This window comes from Hoplias malabaricus, chromosome X2, assembly GCF_029633855.1.
Source record: "Hoplias malabaricus isolate fHopMal1 chromosome X2, fHopMal1.hap1, whole genome shotgun sequence".
NCBI classification, from domain to species: domain Eukaryota; kingdom Metazoa; phylum Chordata; class Actinopteri; order Characiformes; family Erythrinidae; genus Hoplias; species Hoplias malabaricus.
The window spans coordinates 6347617-6370319 of NC_089819.1; the positions used below are offsets into that span (position 1 = coordinate 6347617).

At 37.6% G+C, this 22703-nt stretch overlaps 1 protein-coding gene across 1 annotated transcript; it reads right to left on the reverse strand.

The window, feature by feature from the left end:
* Positions 1 to 315: 315 nt before the first annotated feature.
* LOC136677031 (secreted frizzled-related protein 1-like) lies at positions 316 to 22427 on the reverse strand. The gene is made up of 3 exons (XM_066654383.1): positions 21659 to 22427; positions 14534 to 14614; positions 316 to 2292 (listed from the first exon to the last, which is right to left on the reverse strand). The coding sequence occupies exons 1-3, from the start codon at positions 22176 to 22178 to the stop codon at positions 1967 to 1969; spliced, it is 927 nt and encodes a 308-aa protein (XP_066510480.1). The 5' UTR covers positions 22179 to 22427; the 3' UTR covers positions 316 to 1966.
* Between the last annotated feature and the right edge of the window lie 276 nt (positions 22428 to 22703).

Below are 22703 nucleotides of genomic sequence, written 5' to 3' on the forward strand. Positions count from 1 at the left end.
TGGAGTTCTTGTCTTTGTTGAACAAAAATGGTTGCCATGTGCAAGACAGGGATTAAGATGCTTTAGAGTGTAACTCAAGGAAAAAAAATAAACACAAAAAACAGTTGTATGGCTGTAATGGACTCACCATGATCAGCGTTGATATAAATCTCCATTGTTGATGTAACCTGTGCTGGATGTTGCCTAAGGAGTGAGACTAATTGACCCGGGGCTAATTCTTACAGTTCCTTGAATGAGAACTTTCCAAGAATTCCAAGAAATTACACCACTGAATGTTAGATGAATGGGCAATGACGTCAGTCTATGTTTGTGTCATGGTTTTTATTCTATATCCGTGTTAGAATTTTATGTACAAAAAGTGATCGGCAACATTTTACAAAGGGCACACAAAAGAAATCGAGCTAATAGTGCTAACACTGTAAATGAAACAAGAAAATATGCTTAATATCATAGACATGTTGTGCATTATGTTAGCAAATTGTTAGCTAGAGGCTATATGTCAGCAGGGTGTTGGCATTGCATTCCCTAAACTGGGGAACAAAACATTTGGTCAAGTCCAATCTTAGCCCAAGTGAATGGTGTAGCACAGTGGGTATAACTGGGTGCAAATCCTCACTGCTGTAAGTACAGTGCTCTACACCATGAAGAGCCTTTGGGCATGACTCAGAACACTATGTTCTGCTAGATCTGTAATATGATTACAATTATAAGGATCTCTGGATAGGACAGTTTGCCAAATGTCATACATTATAAGTGTAAAAAAGTAGCAAACCTGGCGATAGAAACAGTTCAAATCTAAACGGCAGTTTACTATTTCCTATAGCTTGTATACATTTAGCATTATAAACAGTACTTTTATCAGTGGAAGACAAGGCATATCTACTAGGAATGTAACATTATGATATGGTATTGAAGGTTATAGCATTCTATCATGACTAGCATGTTAGCTTGCAGCTAACGTATTAGCCAGTAGAACAGATTTTGGTCAGTTTTCCAAATGAAGACTAAATGTAGGACTGGACTATATATTTATTCCTTTCAGTGGAGAATTTCCATGATTTTTGGTGTCCAGGATGTGGCTTAATCCCTGTCTAGGAAAATCAGCTTAGTTTATTTTTGCTATTATTATTATTATTTATTTATTTTTTATCCTTTGGCCAATTTTTCTCAAGATGTTGAATGAATAAAAAGAGTTCAACACTTCTTTTACATCATTTAACAGATGCTAAGGCATCACCATAGAAGGAACTTCTCTGTTTTTAATAAGGTAAATATTGATTTTTTTTTTTTTACCATTAAAATATATCAATTAATGACACTCATAATTCTGAATTTTTGGAATCAATGCATCACTAGGATTAATCACACAGAGCAAAGAGCTACTGATTCGTTCGTTAGAATCAGTGGGACATTGTATGCAAAAGTTATTGTACTGAATAAATGATTATTGAATATTGGTTAGAGTAAATTATCACAGAGTGCACAATAATAAAAAAAACAAGTAATAAAAGTTTCTGGCGATGGAAAAGAACATTCAAGGCTCGCAGAAAATCTCGTGTGCAGATTTCACAGTGTAAAATACAAGAAAACAATCAAAAAAAAAAAAAAAAAAACCTAAGCCAACTCAGGTATGGGTAACTAACTATGGGAATATCATTTATAGGAAGGAAGGGGAAGGAACAGAAACATTCAAGGAGATTCTGGTCATTTTACAACCAATGGATATATACATTAGCGATCATATTTTGCTTGGCTGGACAGTGGATCAGCTGTTTGTGAATCACTCCAGTTCAGAGTCCTCTATCTTAAACAGCACAGGCCCAAGTGTTGATCTGGAAAATACACATAGAAATATATAATATATACTGTATATAAAACAAAATGGGGGAAAGTTGGAAGGGCAGTATTATTTGGGGATCTGCTGGGATGTGCAAGTTCATTGAAGTAAGATGGACTGCAGAGGAGATTATTTGAAGACATTCTCAAAGGCAGGACACTTGTGGCTCCGCATCTTCTTCATGGTCTTTTTGAACTCTTTGCTGGACTTGTCCCATTTGCGGATGCCGGTGATAAGGAGTTGCTTGTCCGCTTTGCGGCCCATGATGAGGTACATGTTGCCCAGGTTGTCCAGCTGTGAGCACGGGCAGTCGGCACCATTCTTCAAGTAGAGGACCAGCTTCTTCAGGTCCTTCTTCTTTAGAGATCCCAGCTTCAGGGCTTTCTTCTTCTTCTGGAGGATCACCTTGCGGTCGGCATTCTCCCGTTTCACTTCCTTGATCTTGGCCTTGAAGGCTGCCGAGAGAAGAGGACAAAGACAGAGGCTTATGAAATCATATACGCTTGAGACTGAGAGTCAGAGCAGCCCTTGAGCAAAACTTACAGGCTCTTAACTAACAGGCTAGGATGGGAAAGAATGGGCTCTTTTGCTTGCAGACCAAAGACCTGGGCCCTTTCCAGACTTGCTCACCTCCAGTGTCCTTTTCAGAGAACTCTTTGTACCTAAATTGTTAGTGAACCTGGAAGATTTGCACAGAACATTGACAGTTTGGCAACAAATCTCTCCCTTATCCTGAAAAATCAGCCAAGATGTGTTTGGCATCCAAAGCTTGCTTTATTAGTTTTGCAGTGGAGCTACAATGCAAGTAATGGAAACTCATATTCAAACAAATAGCACTGTGTAAACTACGTGCTAAAATCCAAATACTCATTCATTCATTCATTTTATGTAACTGCTTTATCCTGATTAGCGTTGCGGTGGGTCCAGAGCACATCTGGAATCTCTGGGCACATTGGGCTACACACTTTGGACAGGGCGCTAGTCAATCACAGAGCTCATACCCTTACCAATTCATTCACACACTCTCAATTCTGGGCAATTTCTCCCCACCAACTGTGGTAGGTACCAGAGCACCTGGAGGAATCCCACTCAGACACAGGGAGAACACAACAAACTCCTCACAGACAGTGAACTAATATAGGGATTAGATACTACTTGTTGGCCCGCATCCAATTACTTGTTTGCAGTTTGCATGGCCAAGCCATAACCTGAAGTTAACAATATTTGTTAGCCATTTTAGTCTTGCTAGCGGAGAACCCCCATGTTCCAAATGAGTAACTTATCCAACTCATTTTTGGTGCTCTTAGAGCCTCATTGTCCATTTTGTGTAAGACTTCCTGTTCACCATTTCCAGTTATTTTAACCACTAATACTCATTCTGGCACTCCTCTTTGTTTTATTTTGTTCCAGATCAGCCATGTGGGTGTCTTTCTCTCCTCCTCTGAGGAAAATTAGGGGCTCAGCGCTCATCTTATAATATAAGCCAAACTATAGTCTTGAATTTAAATATCAATTTTTGAATGTTTTTGGGGGACTTAATGCAAAAAATAAAATTTCTGCAAATAATGTCAGCGTAAATCTCCTGGTTGAATCTGATAAAGCTGTGTCAAAACAGCTTTCAATTGTCTCTACTAAATTTATTAAGTGGAATTATCTCTATCATTATCTACACTGGCAAGTAATATGAAGAGTGTGTCTCAAAACTCTTTCAAGAGTATGTAATTTAGTTATTTTAAATGTATTATGATATATTTATCAGAGGGAACATTAGTGGGCAGGATGATGAGCCAGGGCTCTGTGGTCTCCCAAAGAGTTAAACTTGTCTTTGTAGTATTTCTGTCTGTGTGGTATTTTGAGAACTCTCATTGCTTTTTAAACTCTGGCCAACAACTAACACAGTGAACAGGAAGTGTCACACAGAAAAACAAATAAGAGCCTTTGCTTACTTCTGTGTTTCAAAATAAAGTGGATAGGTTCTATGAAATGGCACGGATGATTTGTAGTTCTGCCAACACTGGGGTCTGGAACTTACCAAATCAAAGAGATTCACGGCTTTCTCTCATTTTATGAACTGGTCAAATGTTTTTGTATTTTACTGTTTATACTCATTGAATACTTACAGAAACCCTTCAAGGTATAAGTTAGGTCCAGCAAGGCCAAGCTGAAAGCACGGGTTGAGTTGCAAGAGGATATCACCCCCAGCCCCCAGCAAAACCACAAAAGAGAAATTAGACAAGTAGGTAACCCAGGGAGCAGGGAGGGTAAGGTCAGAAATGGGAGAAATGGGGGGTTTGTAACCAATATCAAGCTTCTGTCCTCCCTAGAAGGTCCCGGGGCACTCATAATGACCTGAGTATTCTTTGTCCCAGACTCAAGTTTAAGGATCTTCATCAAGATAAAGCAGTAGCCATGTAAATCTATCTGCCCCTGCTGCCTTCTCCATTCCCAGGGGATAGGAATGACACAAATTGCTGCCTGTCTGCCCCAAGCCCCTCCAGACGTAACTGAATCTGCCAGACTTGTTCTATGGAAGACCCGCGTTATGAGGTAACTTCAGTTAGGCAAGGATCAGTGCTTCTTGGCTAGCTGTTTGAGTGTCTCTGAACAGGTAGCCATGCCCTGTGGTTTGCTTAATGTGAGCATTGGTCCAGTAATATAAGAGGGTTAAGAAAAAAAAAGTAGGTCCTTGGCTTGAATATACTTATAAAGTTCGTTGGTACCCTTTCATTACGTTCATATGGCACCTTTTAGGGAAAATTTCCCTCTTTGATTCTTGTCCTCAAACCAATTTTTCAGGTGCCCCAGTTGTTCCACTTCTGAGCCCAGACAGCCACACGGTGAAGTACAACACATGAGCCGAGCTGTCAGAATGAAGCTCTAGTTTATTTTACCGTGCAAATGTTTATATAGGGCAGAGAGATTTGTGGTTAATATAAGTGACCAGTTAAAACCTGTTTCAACAGAAATTTCCATATTGATATAGAACAGATGCCTCAAAAAACATAACGATATAATAACCATAATGCTAGTTTTGGAAAGCATTGCTAGTTTTTGCAAAAACAGCAACTACTCATATCCAAGCAAGTGATATTATTTACAGAAGGGATTTTATTCAAACAACATGTTTACTTTTATTAGTGTATGTAGTTCTGTTGTCAAGCTTAATAGCTTAGTGTGCTATGTGGACCAGTTCAGTGCAGGGTCAATATTCTTCCCATGGGACTTAATGCAAAAAATTAAATTTCTGCAAATAATGTCAGCGTAAATCTCCTGGTTGAATCTGATAAAGCTGTGTCAAAACAGCTTTCAACTGTCTCTACTAAATTTATTAAGTGGAATTATCTCTATCATTATCTACACTGGCAAGTAATATGAAGAGTGTGTCTCAAAACTCTTTCAAGAGTATGTCTTAAATAAGAAAAGTATCTATATAATTGTTTGTATGTCTGATATAATATTAAATAATAGACAAAATGTTAGTGTGACACCATTTCACTTCATAAATGTGCATAGAACATAAAATATCTTTCAGTCATTTTCTTCTTATTATTATTATGTTTACAAAATATGAAAATATACCAGATATATCAGATTTAAGACCAGATTAAACAAGTTTTCAAATTGTAAGGCATCACTAGTTTTTAGTGTGGTACTTTGGATGAAACCAACATTTGAATAAATTCTACACTCAGCAATTTGCCCAGCAATTTTTCAAAATAAGATTGGAAAATCCAGTTATTGGAATGGCTCCAGCTCTTTCAAGAAGGTAAAAAAAACATGCTGTTTATACTGATATTTGGTTTAGTTATGGATTTTCATTTGAGATAAAAACCTAGTGGTTAACCCTTTCAATTCTTAGTAAGCTTAAGTTGAATCCACTAGGCATCTGAACCTTGTTTGTACAAAACCAAGGAGCAACTGGGTGGGGGGGACTTCTTTCTCTTTCTCAATGTTTCCTTCCGTCCATAATCTCAGCCCACCTCCTCAGATTTGTCGTAATCTTCCTGATCTTTCACTAAACTCTCTTTAACCTCCTAATCTTTTGGCTTCCTAAACCATCTACCACCTGGGTTCTGCGCGAGTACACTCCCTGGTGGTCCCTCTTCAAGCCATGACCACTTCTCAGGTGAGTCCATTTGAATCAGAGGCTGAAACCTAGGGGGAAGAAAAACGTGTTGCTTGTAACGTCTGTGAAGGTCCAGCATCGCTGACCTTTCAGTGAACCTCAGACCCTGTAGCACCCTTGGAGGAATTCGTCCCAATTAGTCGCCCTGGTCTCAAAGACCCGTGGAAAAGCGCTCTATGGAGAAGACATCTGAATTGAGGTTTACTGCTAATTGGTCTTTAACGGCCTGATCAGTCTCCATCTGCTGTCAGTGAGCAGACCACAATGAAACCAAATCCTTCCTGCATGCCATTGAACCCTGACTTACACATCCTCAGTGTAAATGTAATGGATCACTGTTTGCCAGAGAAAGTTGTGCTTGGACTTAGCTTTAAATTCGAGCCCCTTAGAAGCTGGAAAGTGGCAGAGACACAGTGAGACCCAAAGGGATTTTCAACAAGCCAAAAAGTGTACTTGGGATTACTTTTGTCGCAAAGTTTGGACAGGGAACAGAAGACCTGTTTTGGTATCTCAATGAGCCGCAAGATGGAATGGTCTTCCAGGCAAAGTTTCAAGAGGAACTCCGCCACCCCATCTCTCATCTCACACCTACTCACAACTAATTAGCACCACCGAAGGACTACGGCACTCTTTTCCAGGAATTAACAGTGCACATGCAAGGGATTAAGGGCTTGATCCGGAGTCTCAGCTCTATGAACTGATTCTCTAAGAGGGCTTAAAGTTTAATGGAATTTAAACAAAAAAAAAAATCAAGCCTCAGAGTTTTCGAGTCGGAGGGAAACTGCAGCTCTGAGCCCACCCTTGAAAAGCACTTAGCGGAGGTTTAAATTCCATCTGAACTCTCAGGTGAACTCTGGTTGCCCCTCGCAGCTTTTGCAGCTGTAATCCACGCAGTCACAGAGTGCTTAGCAAAGTCAATGCTGTGTTTCAGCGCAGGCTTTGCGGCTAATTCCCATAATACCTAACTGTTGCTGACCAATGGCCCGAGGTAACTACAACAGACGTATTTGGCCTCCCTCTTAATCCTGGGTCTCAAAAAGGGCAAGTTATGGTCAAATCTTGCACATCATGAGCACACACTTACTTGCCAAATGTCAGTGGGCAGTTCTTATGAAATTATTATTATTAATATGACCTTTGTTCCTTCTTCCATGCAGTAAAAGCTTCTATTCTTCTGGAAAAGCTTATTTATTAAGAATTATTAATAAGAAATTATTTATGGGATTCAGCCACCTGTCAGCCATGTGTTGAAGTTGGATGATAAATTCTGCCATTGTAGCTCATCCCAAAGATATGGGATGGAGCTCTATCACTCACAAGAACCACAGTCTGACTGCTCCACAACCCAATGCTGGAACCTAAATCTGGGCTGTGGATCTGTGGAGTAGAGGAACTGTGTTCTCTGGAGTTTGTAGCACCATCCAATATCACTGGCTGAAGCTTTCAAATCCTAAAGCCATCCTAGAAGGATAGATATTATCTATTATTAGCATTCATTTTTAAAGAAATGTTGGATGCCTTGTAACATTTGACTGTGTAATATTTAACAGTATATCCATAGCTGTTTAAATGACAAACTTTATCCAACTAACATCCATTCATCTCCATGAAAAGCTATGAAAATATTTGGACTTGTTATAGAGACTACAACACATTAAAGAGCCATACAGTTGTTATCTCAGTCCAAACACTAAGGGGCAGTGCCTGAAACATGAGTTCTGGACTCTCTCTCTCCACATAAGTCCATCATCCTGGACAGCTTTGCTAAATATTTGCCCAGTCAGCTTTCTGTTCTCCAAGCATTGACCTGTGTTGTCCTAGCACTTCATTATAGTAGTAAACAAGGGACGCAGGAGAACATCTGTCTCAAACACTGCCTCAAAACGTGCCCAAGACACATAGAACACATTGTCAAATGATTTGTCACTACAACCTATTTCCTCTCCCCAAACAAACTTAAGGAGTGTTCCACATATAGATACTGCATGTTTCCAAAGGTTTATAATTAGTGATAGACAAAATGCTAACTTTAATAGGAGGAGGAAATAACCTTTTTAACTTTCAATGGAAGTAATTTTGGAGCATTTTTGTTGGTCCATTCATCATTACATTCATTCATTCATTCATTCATTCATTCATTCATTGTCTGTAACCATTTATCCACTTCTAGGTATCATTGGGTCTGGAGCTTGGACTCACTGGGCTCAAAGCAGGAACACACCCTGGAGTGACACACACTCACATTCACTCTGACATATGGAAATGTTTGAGTCACCAATCCACCTAACAGCATGTGTTTTTGGACTGTGGGAGGAAACCGGAGCACCCGGAGGAAACCCATGCGGACACGAGGAGAACACACCAACTCCTTATATACAGTCACATGGAGTGGGACTCCAACACCCAACCGCAGGAGCTGTGTGACAGCGACACTAGCTGTTGCATCACTGTGCTGCCCTTCTTTACATTTAGTAAACTAAAAATCAACAAAAATGGAGATGCATGTTAATGTGTTTATCTTTGGACAGCGAAAATATGAGTTTGGGATGAGTTAGTAACTCTCATTAGTACCTAACTAATTAGTGGCAAAATGCCACCAAATCTTCACAAAACTTGTGAACATCTTGTGCTAAGTCTTCCCAGAATATTAGTGGCTGTAACTACCCTGAAACGGAGGCACTCTTCATAGTAATCTCCTTAATTTCAAAAGGAAATCTGCACTGCCAGGTTTCAAGTTGGCCAAAGGTTTTAGGACTGTTGTTGTCCAACCACACATACATTTCTTCAAAGGTCTAGTGATGGCTAGCTTTTAACCCATGTCCCCATCCCTCATCTTCACCATCAGTGGAAGAGCCTCTCAGATGTTGCCATAATGATGCCATAAACCCAGCAGGGGGAAGTTCTGGAGAACAACATGTCCAAGGCACTTCTTCCCTTATGACTACTGTGTGCAGAAACCGTGGAGAACCAGTTGCATTTACAGCCATACCACCCTACATGCATCATTAACTACAACGGGATCTGGCAAACAGTATGCAAGTAGAGAAGTGGGTAACACTTCCAAATCATTCTTGGACTCATAAGGTAATGTTCATTCATAATATGGTACATGGCATACATAATGTATTACAAAGTTAGATTTCATAATTTGTTATAATGTTTGCTCATAAGAACACTGTAGATATTATAATACACTATAACAAGGTCTTATGGTATTATTATTGGCATATGATATAATATATTATGCAGCCTTAATGAAGTTATGTGTTATGCCTGTATGTGAAACTACTTAATGGTAATGTTGATCACTTAAGGTGGAAATGCCTCCAAATTCCAAGTTCAAATTCAGCCACTTACAAACAACATTTATTTGTTTACCCCCCAACAAACATATCTTTCCACCTTAAATGACACACAGCTTCTGAACTTAAACAAACCAGAGAGAACAAGGTTTCCCCAAAATCGTAGACTTCACCTTTCAGGCCAGTAATGCCTTAGGAAAACAGGATGCAAAGGAAGTGTTACCCATGTGTCAAATGTGTCATACACACATGATTTAATTTATTATGCATTATATTAGTTTGTTCATTCATTCATTTTTGTAACCACTTCATCCTGATCAGGGCTATGGTGGGTCCAGAGTTGGAACATGCCCTGGACATTTCGCCAGTCCATCACAGGATATTGAACAACAACTTACACACTCAAATGTGGACAATTTGCACAGCCAATCCACATAGCAACAAGAATATTTTATTTATTTATTTATTTATAATTATTTTTGGAATGTGGGATGAAACCAAAGCACCTGATGAAAACCCATACAGACACAGGGAGAACACACCAAACTCTTGACAGTGACCCAAGATGGGGTTTGAACCCACAACCTCAGGACCCTGGAGCTGTGTGTCAGTGACACTACCTGTAGCACCCCTATGTCGTCCAATATAAGAAATTATGTATGCCGAATACATTTATTAAGCCTTGTGAATGAATACAGAACTCATAAGGTTTATCATGTTCCTATCAACAGTTGATGTCATATGCCATGAGATTGTTATACATGTAATTATGATGATTTTCTACAGTGTTAAACATTTATACTTAAATTTATGCCATAGTTGTAGATTGTAGTTGTAGTTAGATTGTAGTTGTAGTTAGATTTAGATAGGAAGTGTTATGAGATCAGGTTTTGGAGCACCTGGACAAGTGGTGTTTATAAAAACAGGGGTCAGTATGGGGGTCTGGTTAGTGTGTCAGGATCAAACACCATGTCAGGTTATCTTTGTCTACGGTATGTGAAATTTCTGCTAGTCATGCCTTGCTAACCTGACTGATAATAAGGAGTTATGACTTTTTTTGACCATAGGGTCAACCAAGGTCTTCTTCCAGATGTTTAAATAGTTTTAACTGTCCAAATTCCAACATCTACAACTTTGGTGAGGATTTACAACATTCTGAAATTATGCAGATAGCATTAGCCTGAAAAAAAATGTTTACATACGTCTGAATTCATATGGAACACATTTGCCAGTTAACAGTAGCCTCAGGGAAGACAGCTGTATTCTATATTCAGAGCACTAGGAATTACGGGGCAGATGCTACATTTAAAGTGGAAAACTGGCTTATCCCACTGAATCATGTTACAATTATCAATATAATTCTAATTCTTTTTTGTCTAGTTGCATTAAATCATATTTTTTATTTGAGTTCACATTTCACAAAGTATTCAGCCTGTCTAAATATCAGTTATCATGTAGTTCAATATTTTGTTTTTGTCATCATTCATCAGTGTCCTCTCATTCCAAAAAAATACATGATCAAACATTTGGGAATCCAAATGTATAACAATCTGGCAGCTAGCCTTGTCTCCGATTTTAAAGCTAACACAACCTAACACTCATTAATGTAACTTGATTTATGATTAACATATTACATATTTGATGATGTTCTGTCTTTATGTAGCCAAAAATGGATGCTAGAGGCAGGTTTTTAACAATTTTTACCGTAGACGACAAGCTAAAGGTAAGCTGTATTGACAGCTATTTTGCTAAATTTAGCTTTTAAATCATGTCTTCTTCAACTGACCAAGCATTTTTTGTCATTTGAAAATGAACATGTATAAACAAAAGCCATGGTTATAGGGATACAACAAGGTATGCAGTTGTTACATTTGCTACTTTTATCTTTCATCTGTATGCTCCAGCTAGCCTGCAAAAAACTGACCACAATGCAGTTATGGTTTTTCAAAGGTTGTACCCTCCTTCAACATCCATTATCAGAAGAGATTTAAACACTTAATCTCACTTTAGAAATTATTTTGATACCACTGTAAATAAGTCAAGTAAGTGCTAAGTTAGTGCTTTGTTCAAAACACATAGTTTTGTGTAGTTTTGCTAAACCATTGTTGATTTTTTATTTTTTTAATCTTGTTTAAGTACCATTTTTGGACATGCTTTTTTACTTCTATTTAGGTGATTTAGCAGTACCCTACAAGTACTCTTCAGTAAGATCTGTTGTGGTAACTTGGCAATAACACAATGTTGATGAGTCAATAGTGACACCATGTTCCCTCCTTTGACCTCTGATAATAGCCATCTTTAAACTCAACCCGGGGGTCACTGAGGGGGTTGTCAGTGTTTTACCAGAAGGCCTAGATTCCACAAAGCTCTCCAGAAAAAATCTCTGGCCAAAAGATGGCTTAGCCCTTTGGACTCCCTGCCTGAATAAGGCTTTATGGTTTCTGTATGGGTTTAACCCAAACCAGCATTTGTTTCCCTCTCAGGAGGAGAGCAGTAGGAGAGCAGGAAGAGCCCAGCACAGCATCCCTCCTTTTGTCAGGGGGTTATTCCCACTGGGATGGTCTCTAATGGCCACCGTTGTGGGCTTGTTTAACTGCTGTCTCCAGTAAGCATTGCTTTTGGTTCTCTGGTTTCTGCTCCGAAATCGAGCCAAAATCGCTACCGTGACAAGAAACCAAAACACCATCCATCTTCATTAAGGAGGAAAGGCTGGCTGTTAATGTGCCATCATTGGCGCGGGGTACCAGGACCAGGTAGACCAGAAAGGAATGTGCTGCCAGACCTGGGGTGATTGATTGACTGTTTCTAGCGCTGAGACTTTGGCTTGTTTTTTCACTTTTCCCAAGGAACCAGGAGGGAGCCTGGAATGAGTGCTAATGCAGAAGGTCTGGAGGGCTAAGCCCCAGCACATGCTAGCTAAAAGAAAAAAAAAAAAAACTTTGGCAGCCAAAGGAGAAGAGAAAGAAGAGAGCATAAAGAAGTGTTCGCCGTAAATTTTCTAGATAAAGCTGATACTATTATTGAATGGTAAAATAAATGTTATATATATATATATATATATATATATATATATATATATATCAAGAAAGAATGTTTTTTATTCTGAAAAGCTGTTATTTTTACCTATTTATATACTTAATTCTCAGTGTTGTAAAATGGGAAAAAGACATAATTGTTTGGTGTAGAACCAATGCATTGTGTGACCATATGCATTTAAAAAGACATTTTTTAAATATCAATTCAAGAGAGTATTCTATGGCTTTGCCCTAAATAATCCTTTCTGGCATCATCAAAACAATTAATAATGAGTATCCCTAACTTTCCCCTGACTCAGCAGGACCCCTGAGCAAAGGTCAGCTCTGCTGCTGTTGTCCTGAGCATTGGTCCAGACAGGAAAACAAACATCCCAATTTACGGCTGCCAGTGACAGCCACATAAAGGCTTTAGGACCCATGAGAATTACCTCAATTCATTAGTTACAGAGTAGTGGCCTCTAAAAGGGTCATCCAAACCGTGACATGGATTTACGAGGGCTGAAAAGGACCTGCAGCTGTTTTTCTAAGCACCAAGTACAGTCATCTTGTTTGCTTGTAAAATCAGAACTTTTGACAGCAATGTACAAGGCCATGGGGAAAATCCTTTGGAACTGCACTTTCTATAAAATTTTCTTAAATACAAGCTGACGTTTTCACTGCATCAAAATTTTGCATCAAAAGGATAATAGAAATGGAATAATATCTAGTTTTATTCATTTGTCTTGAAAGTTAACAACGTTTATTCCATCCACTCTATTTTGATCCAAAAGAGACTGTGTACCTTAATATTCAAAATATTTTTTGCAAATTATATCATTAATTCTATTTACAAACTATCATTGCACTGTGCCACAATTTCCAATAAAATGGCCCCAAATTTTAATGATTTAAAGTCTATACTAGAAAATATTTTTACTAGTAAAATGTAAGAAAAATGTTTGTAAAATGTTTTGAAGCTACAAATTTTAGACCACGCAAAAAGTATACTGCTTTCAATGTCACTGCTACTTATATCTCTGCTGGTTAACTGTGCAGGACAGAATATGGGAAGACCTGTGTCATCTGGCAAATGAAGGAAAAGCAGCTTATTTAATCCCATGCCTCTGGAAGTATGCAAAATTTGGACTGGTCTAAATGCATAGAAAGAAGCTGCCAATAGTGTGACTCTGTACCCATCCAAACTAGGCCAAAAACCAAATAAAAAATGTTCTCACTTTACACAAATGTGGATTAACCAGGATATAGTTACTGTCTAAAATATATTGCTAAAGCTATTCACCATGGTATTTAAGGTCTTAGGAATGAAAGCTTATTTATAGCAGGTAATATTGTGTAAAATGCATGTCTTTATCATCACACAATTCAAAACATTTGTTGTTAAATAGGCACTCCAACATAATTTTTTATTTTACCTATATCTATGTCTAAGATATACATACTATCATACATTATGATTGAGAATCTGCAGTTCAAAGACTAGGAACTCTCCATTTCTGATTATGTATTTTAAGGGCAACATGAACCTTTAAAAAATATTTTGCTTTGGACTGACTTTTCAGTTAGAAACTGAATGAAGTAAAAAGGTTACATTATTGCAATGGAGATAATTTATTCTTTAAATAACAGAAATTGTCAAATGAGAAGGAAAACTTGCTCATCACTTGCCCATCACTGTTTTCTATGCAATAGTTCACTAATGTTAACATTATATTTTCTAGCTTTTAGATCAGTGACTAGTACTTGACAGCACAACGTTTCCCAGTGGTTGAACATGGTTGTGGTATGAGAACACTGATAAGTTAAAACGTTAATATGTTATTAAATCATACATTCTGTCAAACTATTGAAGCTGAGCTATATAATGCTATGCTACAGAGTAATCTCAAACAGACTTGGTTCCGTCAACCTTGACACTGTATTACACACTGATTTTCATAAAGAAAACAGACATGGACTAATAATGTATATAATTTAGGAACCAACATGTCTGTTTTGTTTTTAGATATACAAGATGGCTAAATAGACTGGTTTTTCTACCTCAGAGGGGCACCATACTTGAAACATAATCTGTAAAATACAGTATGTGCTGGATTTGGACTAAAACTCCAGTAATTTTCTCACCAAAGTTATGCTAATGGGAACACAAGGCCTTTGGCTGCATTGAACATAATGTCTCAGTTTTCACCACAATAAGAGAAATAGCGTGTTACAGTGTTCGTTTTGATGTCCTTACCAAAATCACTGGCACATATGTGCTCCAAAAGAGCGTCTGCTTCTAACTGGTGGTCGCAGGCAGGGCAGACCGGAGAGGAACCTGGGAAAAAGAGAATAAGGCGCGATGTCAGGGACAATAACATTGCAATAACACTGCAAAGCAACACCCCATAAGTACCATGAGCCACAGTAATACAGACCAAATGTCTTCCCCTCAGCTTCCAAAAGCAGCCAGGCCCTGGTCTACTCTTCTTTTGTGTCTTTGGAAAGTCTGTGTATGGCCATAAACAGCAGTGGAATCAAGTCACAGAGAAGAAGAAAAAGTCTCAGGACAGAAATTTCCACCTGTCAGATGTGTTCAGATCAGATCCCTGTTCTGCCCATACACTTTAGTCTTTGAACTAGAAGTAGCCCAGTGTTTTGGTCATGCAGAATGTTTTTTGTTTATTAAAAGGCTGTTTATTTAAACATTTTAAATAAATGCTTTTAAAGTATCTTATAAGGAGTCTTATGAAGAGTGACTTTTCAGGGGAAACTTTTTGCGTTACGTGACAATATGTCCAAAATTGTTGACAATTTCTACTGGTCCTTTCATAAGGAAGAGCAGGTGATGTTGTCATATGATGTAGAACAGTGATGCCATGTTACTCCAATTACTCCCGTCAGTAAGGTGGACTTCCATAAACTGAGCTGTATAGGCCTATGAAATACCCAAAACACATGATTGACTTGCATTGATATGAAATGCATTAATGAGATGCACGTTCATGGAATTAACTATTAATAATTTGTTATTACACAATGGTTAGTATGCTGACCACAGCTGTGGTTAAACATTTCCATAAGTTCAAATATATATTCACTCAAACATTTCATTTGTTATTTTATTTCTATGCACGCTAACCATAGCCCATGAGCTGAAGGCCAAGATATCTCCTACTTCCCTTTTAGAGCAGCATTGTACCCCGCCCCCTACCCCACACACACCCACACCCCAACTTTCTTTCTGTGTTATGGTAATTTTGTGGTCAACAGAACCCAAACTGCATCATTTACACATGTATGTCAACAACTGTTACCCAGCTTACTGTGAAAGAAGGAGCAGTAGACTTGGGACAAGACCCCAAAAGACCCCTATGACCCCTGGACTGGGAGCATTAAAAAGTATTAAAGCAAAGTAGGCCTCCTGTAGTCATGGAAACAGGGGTCTTAAACTGATATATGAGATTACAGTCATCATTTGTCATTTACATTACATAAGTATTTATACATTCATTTATACGATATGATGTTACATAAAAAATAGCTCATCAATTCTGACATAAATGCTCTTACATAGTTAATATTTGCATAGCATTGCATAAAACAAGCACATCTTTGCAAGGTGAAGTTCTATAAAGCATTGTAATATGTGTTAAGACTACAGCCTTGTTATTACACATATGGCAATGCTTTAGGAAAAATATTCTCAGTTTCTTGTATACTGTTTTTAACAATTCATATGCAGCTATTAAACAGCAACCAAATTTATAATGCTAACTATTTACAACACCACTGTTTGATGTTTGTGTGTGTCTGTTTGTGTGTGTTTGCTTGCAGAAAGGCCTATGATTATGTGTAGTATGTGGCAATAAACTAGTATTGGTTTTGCCATTTGTTTCAAATTAATTAGATTTGCGAGGATACTGTCGTATAACTTATAAAGTATTGACCAGGTTGAATTGAATGCAGTGGATTTGACTTTGATGGAGGCTGAGAGAAGTGCCATTGATACAAAATCAGTTTGTAGGGCCAAAATATTTAGGGGAAATATCTAATTGTGTTTTTTCTGACTAATATTGGGATTGAGATTTAAACTGCTGTTATACTTTTGTAAGTGAAAGCCCATATCTGTGTTTATAATTAAGAAGACGTGGCTTCAGGTTTTGAGAGTGACAGACTGTCATTGTATTGTTATCAACAATTGGCCTAATTCTGATGTAAAAACTAAATGCCCCCATTTAAAACTTTTTTAAAGACACTGTTTTTGATGATCTAGCTGTTTGGTCTAGCTGTTTAAAGCATAGTGCTATAAAAATTATTCTGCTGTTTTCCCTAGTTAATCATACTGTTGGTATATAACTCCCTATAAACAGGGTGACAGGGACAGTGGGATGGGTTGGTAAAATAATTCAATTTATCAATAATATGTCGCCAAATAGTTTCAATGGTTGTGGTTGGGAATTGCCATACTGCCTGAGTATGGTTATCAGGGGAAACAGTTATTGGATACCATTTTATATAAAAAAAATATTTCCAGTGCAGTCTCAAGTACACTGTCCAAGAAAAACAGCAGAGAATAATTGAGAGACGTTCTTCATACTTCCTAGATGGTATGTATATTGCTATTTAGACTTTAAATTATTACTTTTGGAAAAGCGTTTAAAGGCTGTAATGGCAGAAAGGAGACACAAACAGTTGGCTCTATAATGCAGCCTTGGTCATTCAAATAAAACCTTGTATCTCCAAAATGGTAACAGAAGAATAAATATTTCTGAACGTCCAGTGTAAATCAGTGTAAACAGATTTGATTACAAGCAAACCTGAAGCATTTCTCATAGTCCATTCAACTTGAAATTTCAACAAAGTGTAAAGATAATTTGAAACTTTTAAACTTATGCCAGCCCCCTTCAGGGTGTGTTCCTGCCTTGTGCCCAGTGATTCCGAGTGGGCTCCGGACCCAACATGACCCTGAACTGGATAAGCGCTTACAGACAATGAATGAATGAATGAAACTTATGCCAAAAATAGAGATACAGTGCTTTGTCCTGATAGTGATTATATATTTTTCTTTTGCTTCATCTCCAGATTCTTTTCCATGAAGCCAGTTGTGATTTCAGTGGAAGCAAAATTTGGCGAACCTGCAAATGTGGCACACAGATCAAAAGAGTTTTTTGAAAAGCCTTCTTTTCACCTTCTTCAAAACTGTCCGCACTGAGACCACCACATGTCTTGAGAGATTTGTGGTCAAGGCAAGTGATTAATTTTTAAAATTAAGTTTTAAAAAGATTGAAAAGTAATAAAATTGTTGTTTTTGAAGAAATCCAAAAGTTGGCATTTGCTTTTATGGAAACTTTCCAATAATTAAGAGCTTCTCTGGGTTTGCGGCAAGCTTCAATTGAATACCATAATAATAACCACAACAATGAAATGAACAGGCAACAAATGGCTTGTTTTTTTTTTTCTTTTCCAAAACCAGAAAGGTTTTGGTACTATGTAATATTTATGACTTCCATGCCCTGTTGTATCCTTTTTTTTTTTTAAATGTTTTTACACAACCAACTTTAAAAAGTTACAGACAAAACTTTAAAAAAAAAAAAATGATGACAAATATGTAGACGATAAGAACATCTTCTCTGAAGCAGCCAATGTAGTCAATAAGTTTTAACAGGATAACAAAGTGTTTCCCCATAATTTTATCCTTTCTTGTTCAAGTAATATATTTAAATGCTCTTTTCTGTGGAAACTTACTGACTCATAAATGTTCACACTATTGGCACATGGAACTAGACATCTTAATCCAGAATCTCTCACCGAAAGTTATTACATGAAATGGTTGTGAATGCTCTAAAGAATTAACTGCTGTGGCTTAAAATATTTTTAAAAAATTTTACGCTACCCACTATATATATATATATATATATATATATATATATATATATATATATATATATATATACCCACTATATAACTCCTTCCAGTCACTGTTGTAAAGACCATGGAACCATTTCACATCAAGCCACTGGCAATGATAGGGTTTACAGCTCACATTTTTTTATTCATTTTCATGATTCATGAAAAAAATGGGATTTCCCCTTAAAGGTATTTTTTTAATTGTGTGGGATTTGATCCTAACGCTCTCCTCCAACCTTGTAATTATCTACATTGATTGGAAATTCCCACATTTATGAGATGTTGACATCATCTAGTTATACTTTCTTTTTTTGCTGTCAGAACCAGCAGGCACCAAATACTTTTATTTAGGATAAAGTGGATAAAAAATGGACTTTTTTTAATGTTCTGAGAATTTGACTCAAGAGAGTAGAGAGAGAGAGAGATGTAAGTTTTTTCTTAGGTGCCATGAGATGAATAGAAAGCAGCGCTTCACCAAACTCCCCCTTTCCCTACATTAGCTTATGAAAAGCGATGCTAACAGAGCTAGCCCTGAAGCCCAGTGGGGTACCATGCCCCAGGACCAACGTGCCTCCCCCTTCTTTAGAGGAAGCTTCAGGTTTCTAGCTTTTAAAACCTTCCTTCTTCAAATTCATAGGAGTTTTCACCAGTTTGAAAATCTGTTTTTTAAGCCTTGTCATGCCAATGAAGATAAAATGAAACAATGCATTAATAAATAATAGTTCAATAGTAACATCAGCCATGGCTTTGTGTAAGTACACCCAACAATTTGGAGGTTAAGTTCACAACTTTGCAAGACATTTTTTTTCTGTTGAAAAGTGTCAGTCATTGACTTCCATAAATGTAAAACCCTAAAACATATTAATACTAACCTTTAATATGAACTAACTTTGTACTGGTACGTTAACAACAATGTCTAAACTTTTGCAGTTGAATTGCAGGAGCACAGTCGAGTTATATATGTGATGTGATCATTTTAAAAGAATATTTTCTCATACGTAATTAAACATCTACAAGAAGGTAAGGAAAGATGACTTTTTAGATTTTCCTTTTATTTTCATTATCAGTGTACCAACAATGTGGTCAAATTCCAGTTGTGTACCTTAAATATAAACAATGAAAGCAAGACAGGAGAAAGGAATGAAGTGCTGCTATTGCAAGGTAAAGGAAAATGAATCTCTGTATAATGGCTTTTAATGTTTGGACAATGTCCAAGTGTTGTGCTAGACCTCACCTAACACCCACAATCAATTGCTACCAGCTGTTAAACAAGCACTCAGATATTAATCCATCAAGGTCTTGCTTTTTTTTTTCCTATGTGGCACTTTTTTCTGGAGGATGTATATATAAAAAGTGTTAGAACATCCAACTTTTCAGTGTGGTCTAATACCAAATGATCCTGTTTTATTTTACTTTTTCAGATTTTCTTTTTTTAAGACAACCAATGCAAATAAAGAAGTATGACAATTATAGTATTTGTAATATCAAGAATAATATACTTTCAAAACTTTAATGCACTTGGGCCACCTAACTAATCAAACCTAATTAGTTTGATTCTTTGGAAATCGGAAAACTGTCAAATGATTTTTTAGGGATATGTTTCTTCATACAAAGGAACAAGTAAAGCAACTGGTGAAGTTAATATATCCAGAGAATTAATTGATGCCTGTTATTATTATTATTATTATTATTATTACTATTATTATTATTATTATTATTATTTTAACATTTTAAAAATTAATATGAACACCGTTAAGATGGCTTATCAAACTTAAACATACCATTTTACTCTGGGTTAATTCAACTCAAATAAATACTTTAAATAATCTGAATGACCCAAATATATATTTTTTTTCAGATGCATTATATATATATATGTTGAATGAGTTGAATGAACCCAGTAAAATGGTATGTTTAAGGTTGATAAAATAAAAATGCTATTAAAACTATATACTGCATTTTTATTTTATTTGCTATTGAAGCACACGATTCACTGTGCAAAAGTTTAACATGCAAGGCTTTTAATTTGGACTATACCCCAGTTCAAGACAACATTGTGAAAGATTCACACAAAAGCAGACCATCTCAGAAGAAATAACAAAGCTTTTATGTGACAAAAGGTGGTTTGGTTGAAGCTGTGAAGTCGCAAACAGATGCTGACCACTGAAAAAACATAGCTGCCTTTTAAGAAAAAGCCCAAGTGTAACTTCTCACGCCAAGCAAAAGGTGTGGGAGAAACGAAGTGTGGGTAAATTGACCCTAAATGTATACAGTATGCACCATTAACATGCCCTTACATGCTGTTAAGGAGCAAAATGTGGTGTCACTGTTGGGACGTTAAACTAGACTAAACAGTGGGCCCAAGAGAAAAAGGAAAAAGGTACATGGAAGCTGTGCCATGCACTTTAGGGATATCAGTTATGCAAAGTTTGACTACAACAATGGCTACAACAACTGCCAAAAACTATCCTACCCTGGGGATAAAGCTTTGATGAAATGCCAGTAGTCAAACCTTAAAGGTGTTTATGTCGTTTTGGGGCCAAAAGTGTGTCCAAATTCTTTTAGACAATAGTTGGAAAACTGTCAATTCATTCTTTGTAGCAAGAAACACAGAACTACAGGATAAAGCCTTGTATCTCCAAAATAATACATTTACAGGAGACAGAAATTCTATAAATTCCAATGAAAAATTTCTGTTGTTCCATTTGAACATAATGCAAAGATTAACTGAACTTTTCACTAAAAGGAAATGCAAGACAGAAATGCTTGACAGAAAATATACTTCAAGTGCCAACAAAAGACTTCAGGAATGTTTCAAAAGAATGCAAGTTGCCTAATATTTCTTAACACAATATTTTCAACACATTTTGAATGAATATATTATGCATTTCTTTATTGAACACTCTTATCACCCAACTTTTGTTATGTTAAAACCTACAATGAATAATTATATTATTGAATACGAATCCATAGTCTGAAAAAATGTTACTTTACAGATCAAAGTACCAAAAATGTACCCTCAAAGGGACAGCAATGGTCTAAAGGTTTTGTAACTTAAATAAAGTCAAATAAAAACCTTGGAGTCAAGAATTATAAAATCAGCTATGCAGTCATTATATAGTCATAACGAAGTATGGTGAAGTTTTGTGTCTTATTAAAGGTACATAAGATATACACTTGAGTGTACCACCTTAGAGATGTGAGGGTACTGCATATTGGGAGTTTAGAACCTACACTTTTTGAGTGCCCTGGTGCCCCTGCATATGTTTCAGACTGATTTTATCTACACTTTGTTGCTTCGTGTTTTGTGTTGCACCATGGGCTTGAAGATTTCCTCCTGCAATTTCCTATGGGATCAAAAACCATGATCTTATCTGACCTTATCTTTCCTTCCAAAGCACACAAGTCATCAAGGTTAGACAGTAAAGATTACTTGATAACACTTGATGTATCCATACTGCAAGCAACTCACCGGATGAAGAAATATTAGTGGCGTTGGGTACACTGATACAGACGTCTCCCTGTGGGAACTTGTCACAGGTCAGCATCTCGGGCCAGGGGAATCCGAAGGCCTCCATGATAGGCGTGCAGGCGTCTCGCACCTCCTCGCAGAGGTTGCGACAAGGGTAGATGGGACGATCCAGGCACACAGGAGCAAAAAGTGAACAGAGAAGTACCTGGGTGCCCTGGTGGCAGTTTTTATGCACGAGGGGAACCCAGCTTCCTGCCTGTTGCTTGACCTCATTCATAGTCTCGTGCTCCAGGAGGTTGGGCAGCAGCATCTGCGTATAGCCAACGTTATGGCAGAGACGCAGATCATCGGGGATTTCCACACACTGTGGGGGCTTGTCATAGATTCGCCCATTGTTGTACATCTCCGTCTTCCAGCTCACATACTCATACTCCGATGATCGGGTAGAAGATGACTGGGATAAGACCACCAGCACCATGGCGATGACCTTCCTCAGGCACATGGGTCCAAATGACTTCATCTCGAAGGTGAAGGTCCAATTAACTCACTTCGGTCTTCTAGGAGCAGAAAGTCCCCAGAAAATCAAAAGTTATACCTTGAAAGAAAATAAGGTGTAAGAATGCAGAAGGAATACCAATTGTTAACAAGTTGCTTCTTTGCAGGCAAGTGTGTTTATGGCTAATGGATTCCCTCTGCAAAAACCAACCCAAAATAACACAAAGAAACTCTATGCCCAGTTCCAGCTGAGAGTGCTCCACTCTCTCTGAGCCTTTGCTTCAAATGCACCTCAGTGGGACACAGCCGCAGACTGAGAGCCAATTGGAGACTCCCTGCACCTTTTGGCTTTTGCTTGTCGACCGGAGCGTGCAAACAGCCAATGAGAGGAAAGAACTGGGAGAAATGTTCTCGCCCTCTTTTTCCTCTGCCTCCTCCTCATCACCCCACTGGCTGTCCTCCTCCCCCTCCTCCTTCTTCTTCTCAGTGTTGAAGAGAAAGTGAGAGCTTTGAATTATGTTTTCAACTCCCTTCTGCAAGAGTGGACCCT

Excerpts from the sequence above, each read along its gene's own strand:
- LOC136677031 (XM_066654383.1), bottom strand. The coding sequence starts at position 22,178 with ATGAAGTCATTTGGACCCATGTGCCTGAGGAAGGTCATCGCCATGGTG. Across the intron at positions 14,615-21,658 it reads CACTAATATTTCTTCATCCG|GTTCCTCTCCGGTCTGCCCT; the intron begins GTGAGTTGCTTG and ends TCTTTTTCCCAG. Across the intron at positions 2,293-14,533 it reads CATATGTGCCAGTGATTTTG|CCTTCAAGGCCAAGATCAAG; the intron begins GTAAGGACATCA and ends TTCTCTCGGCAG.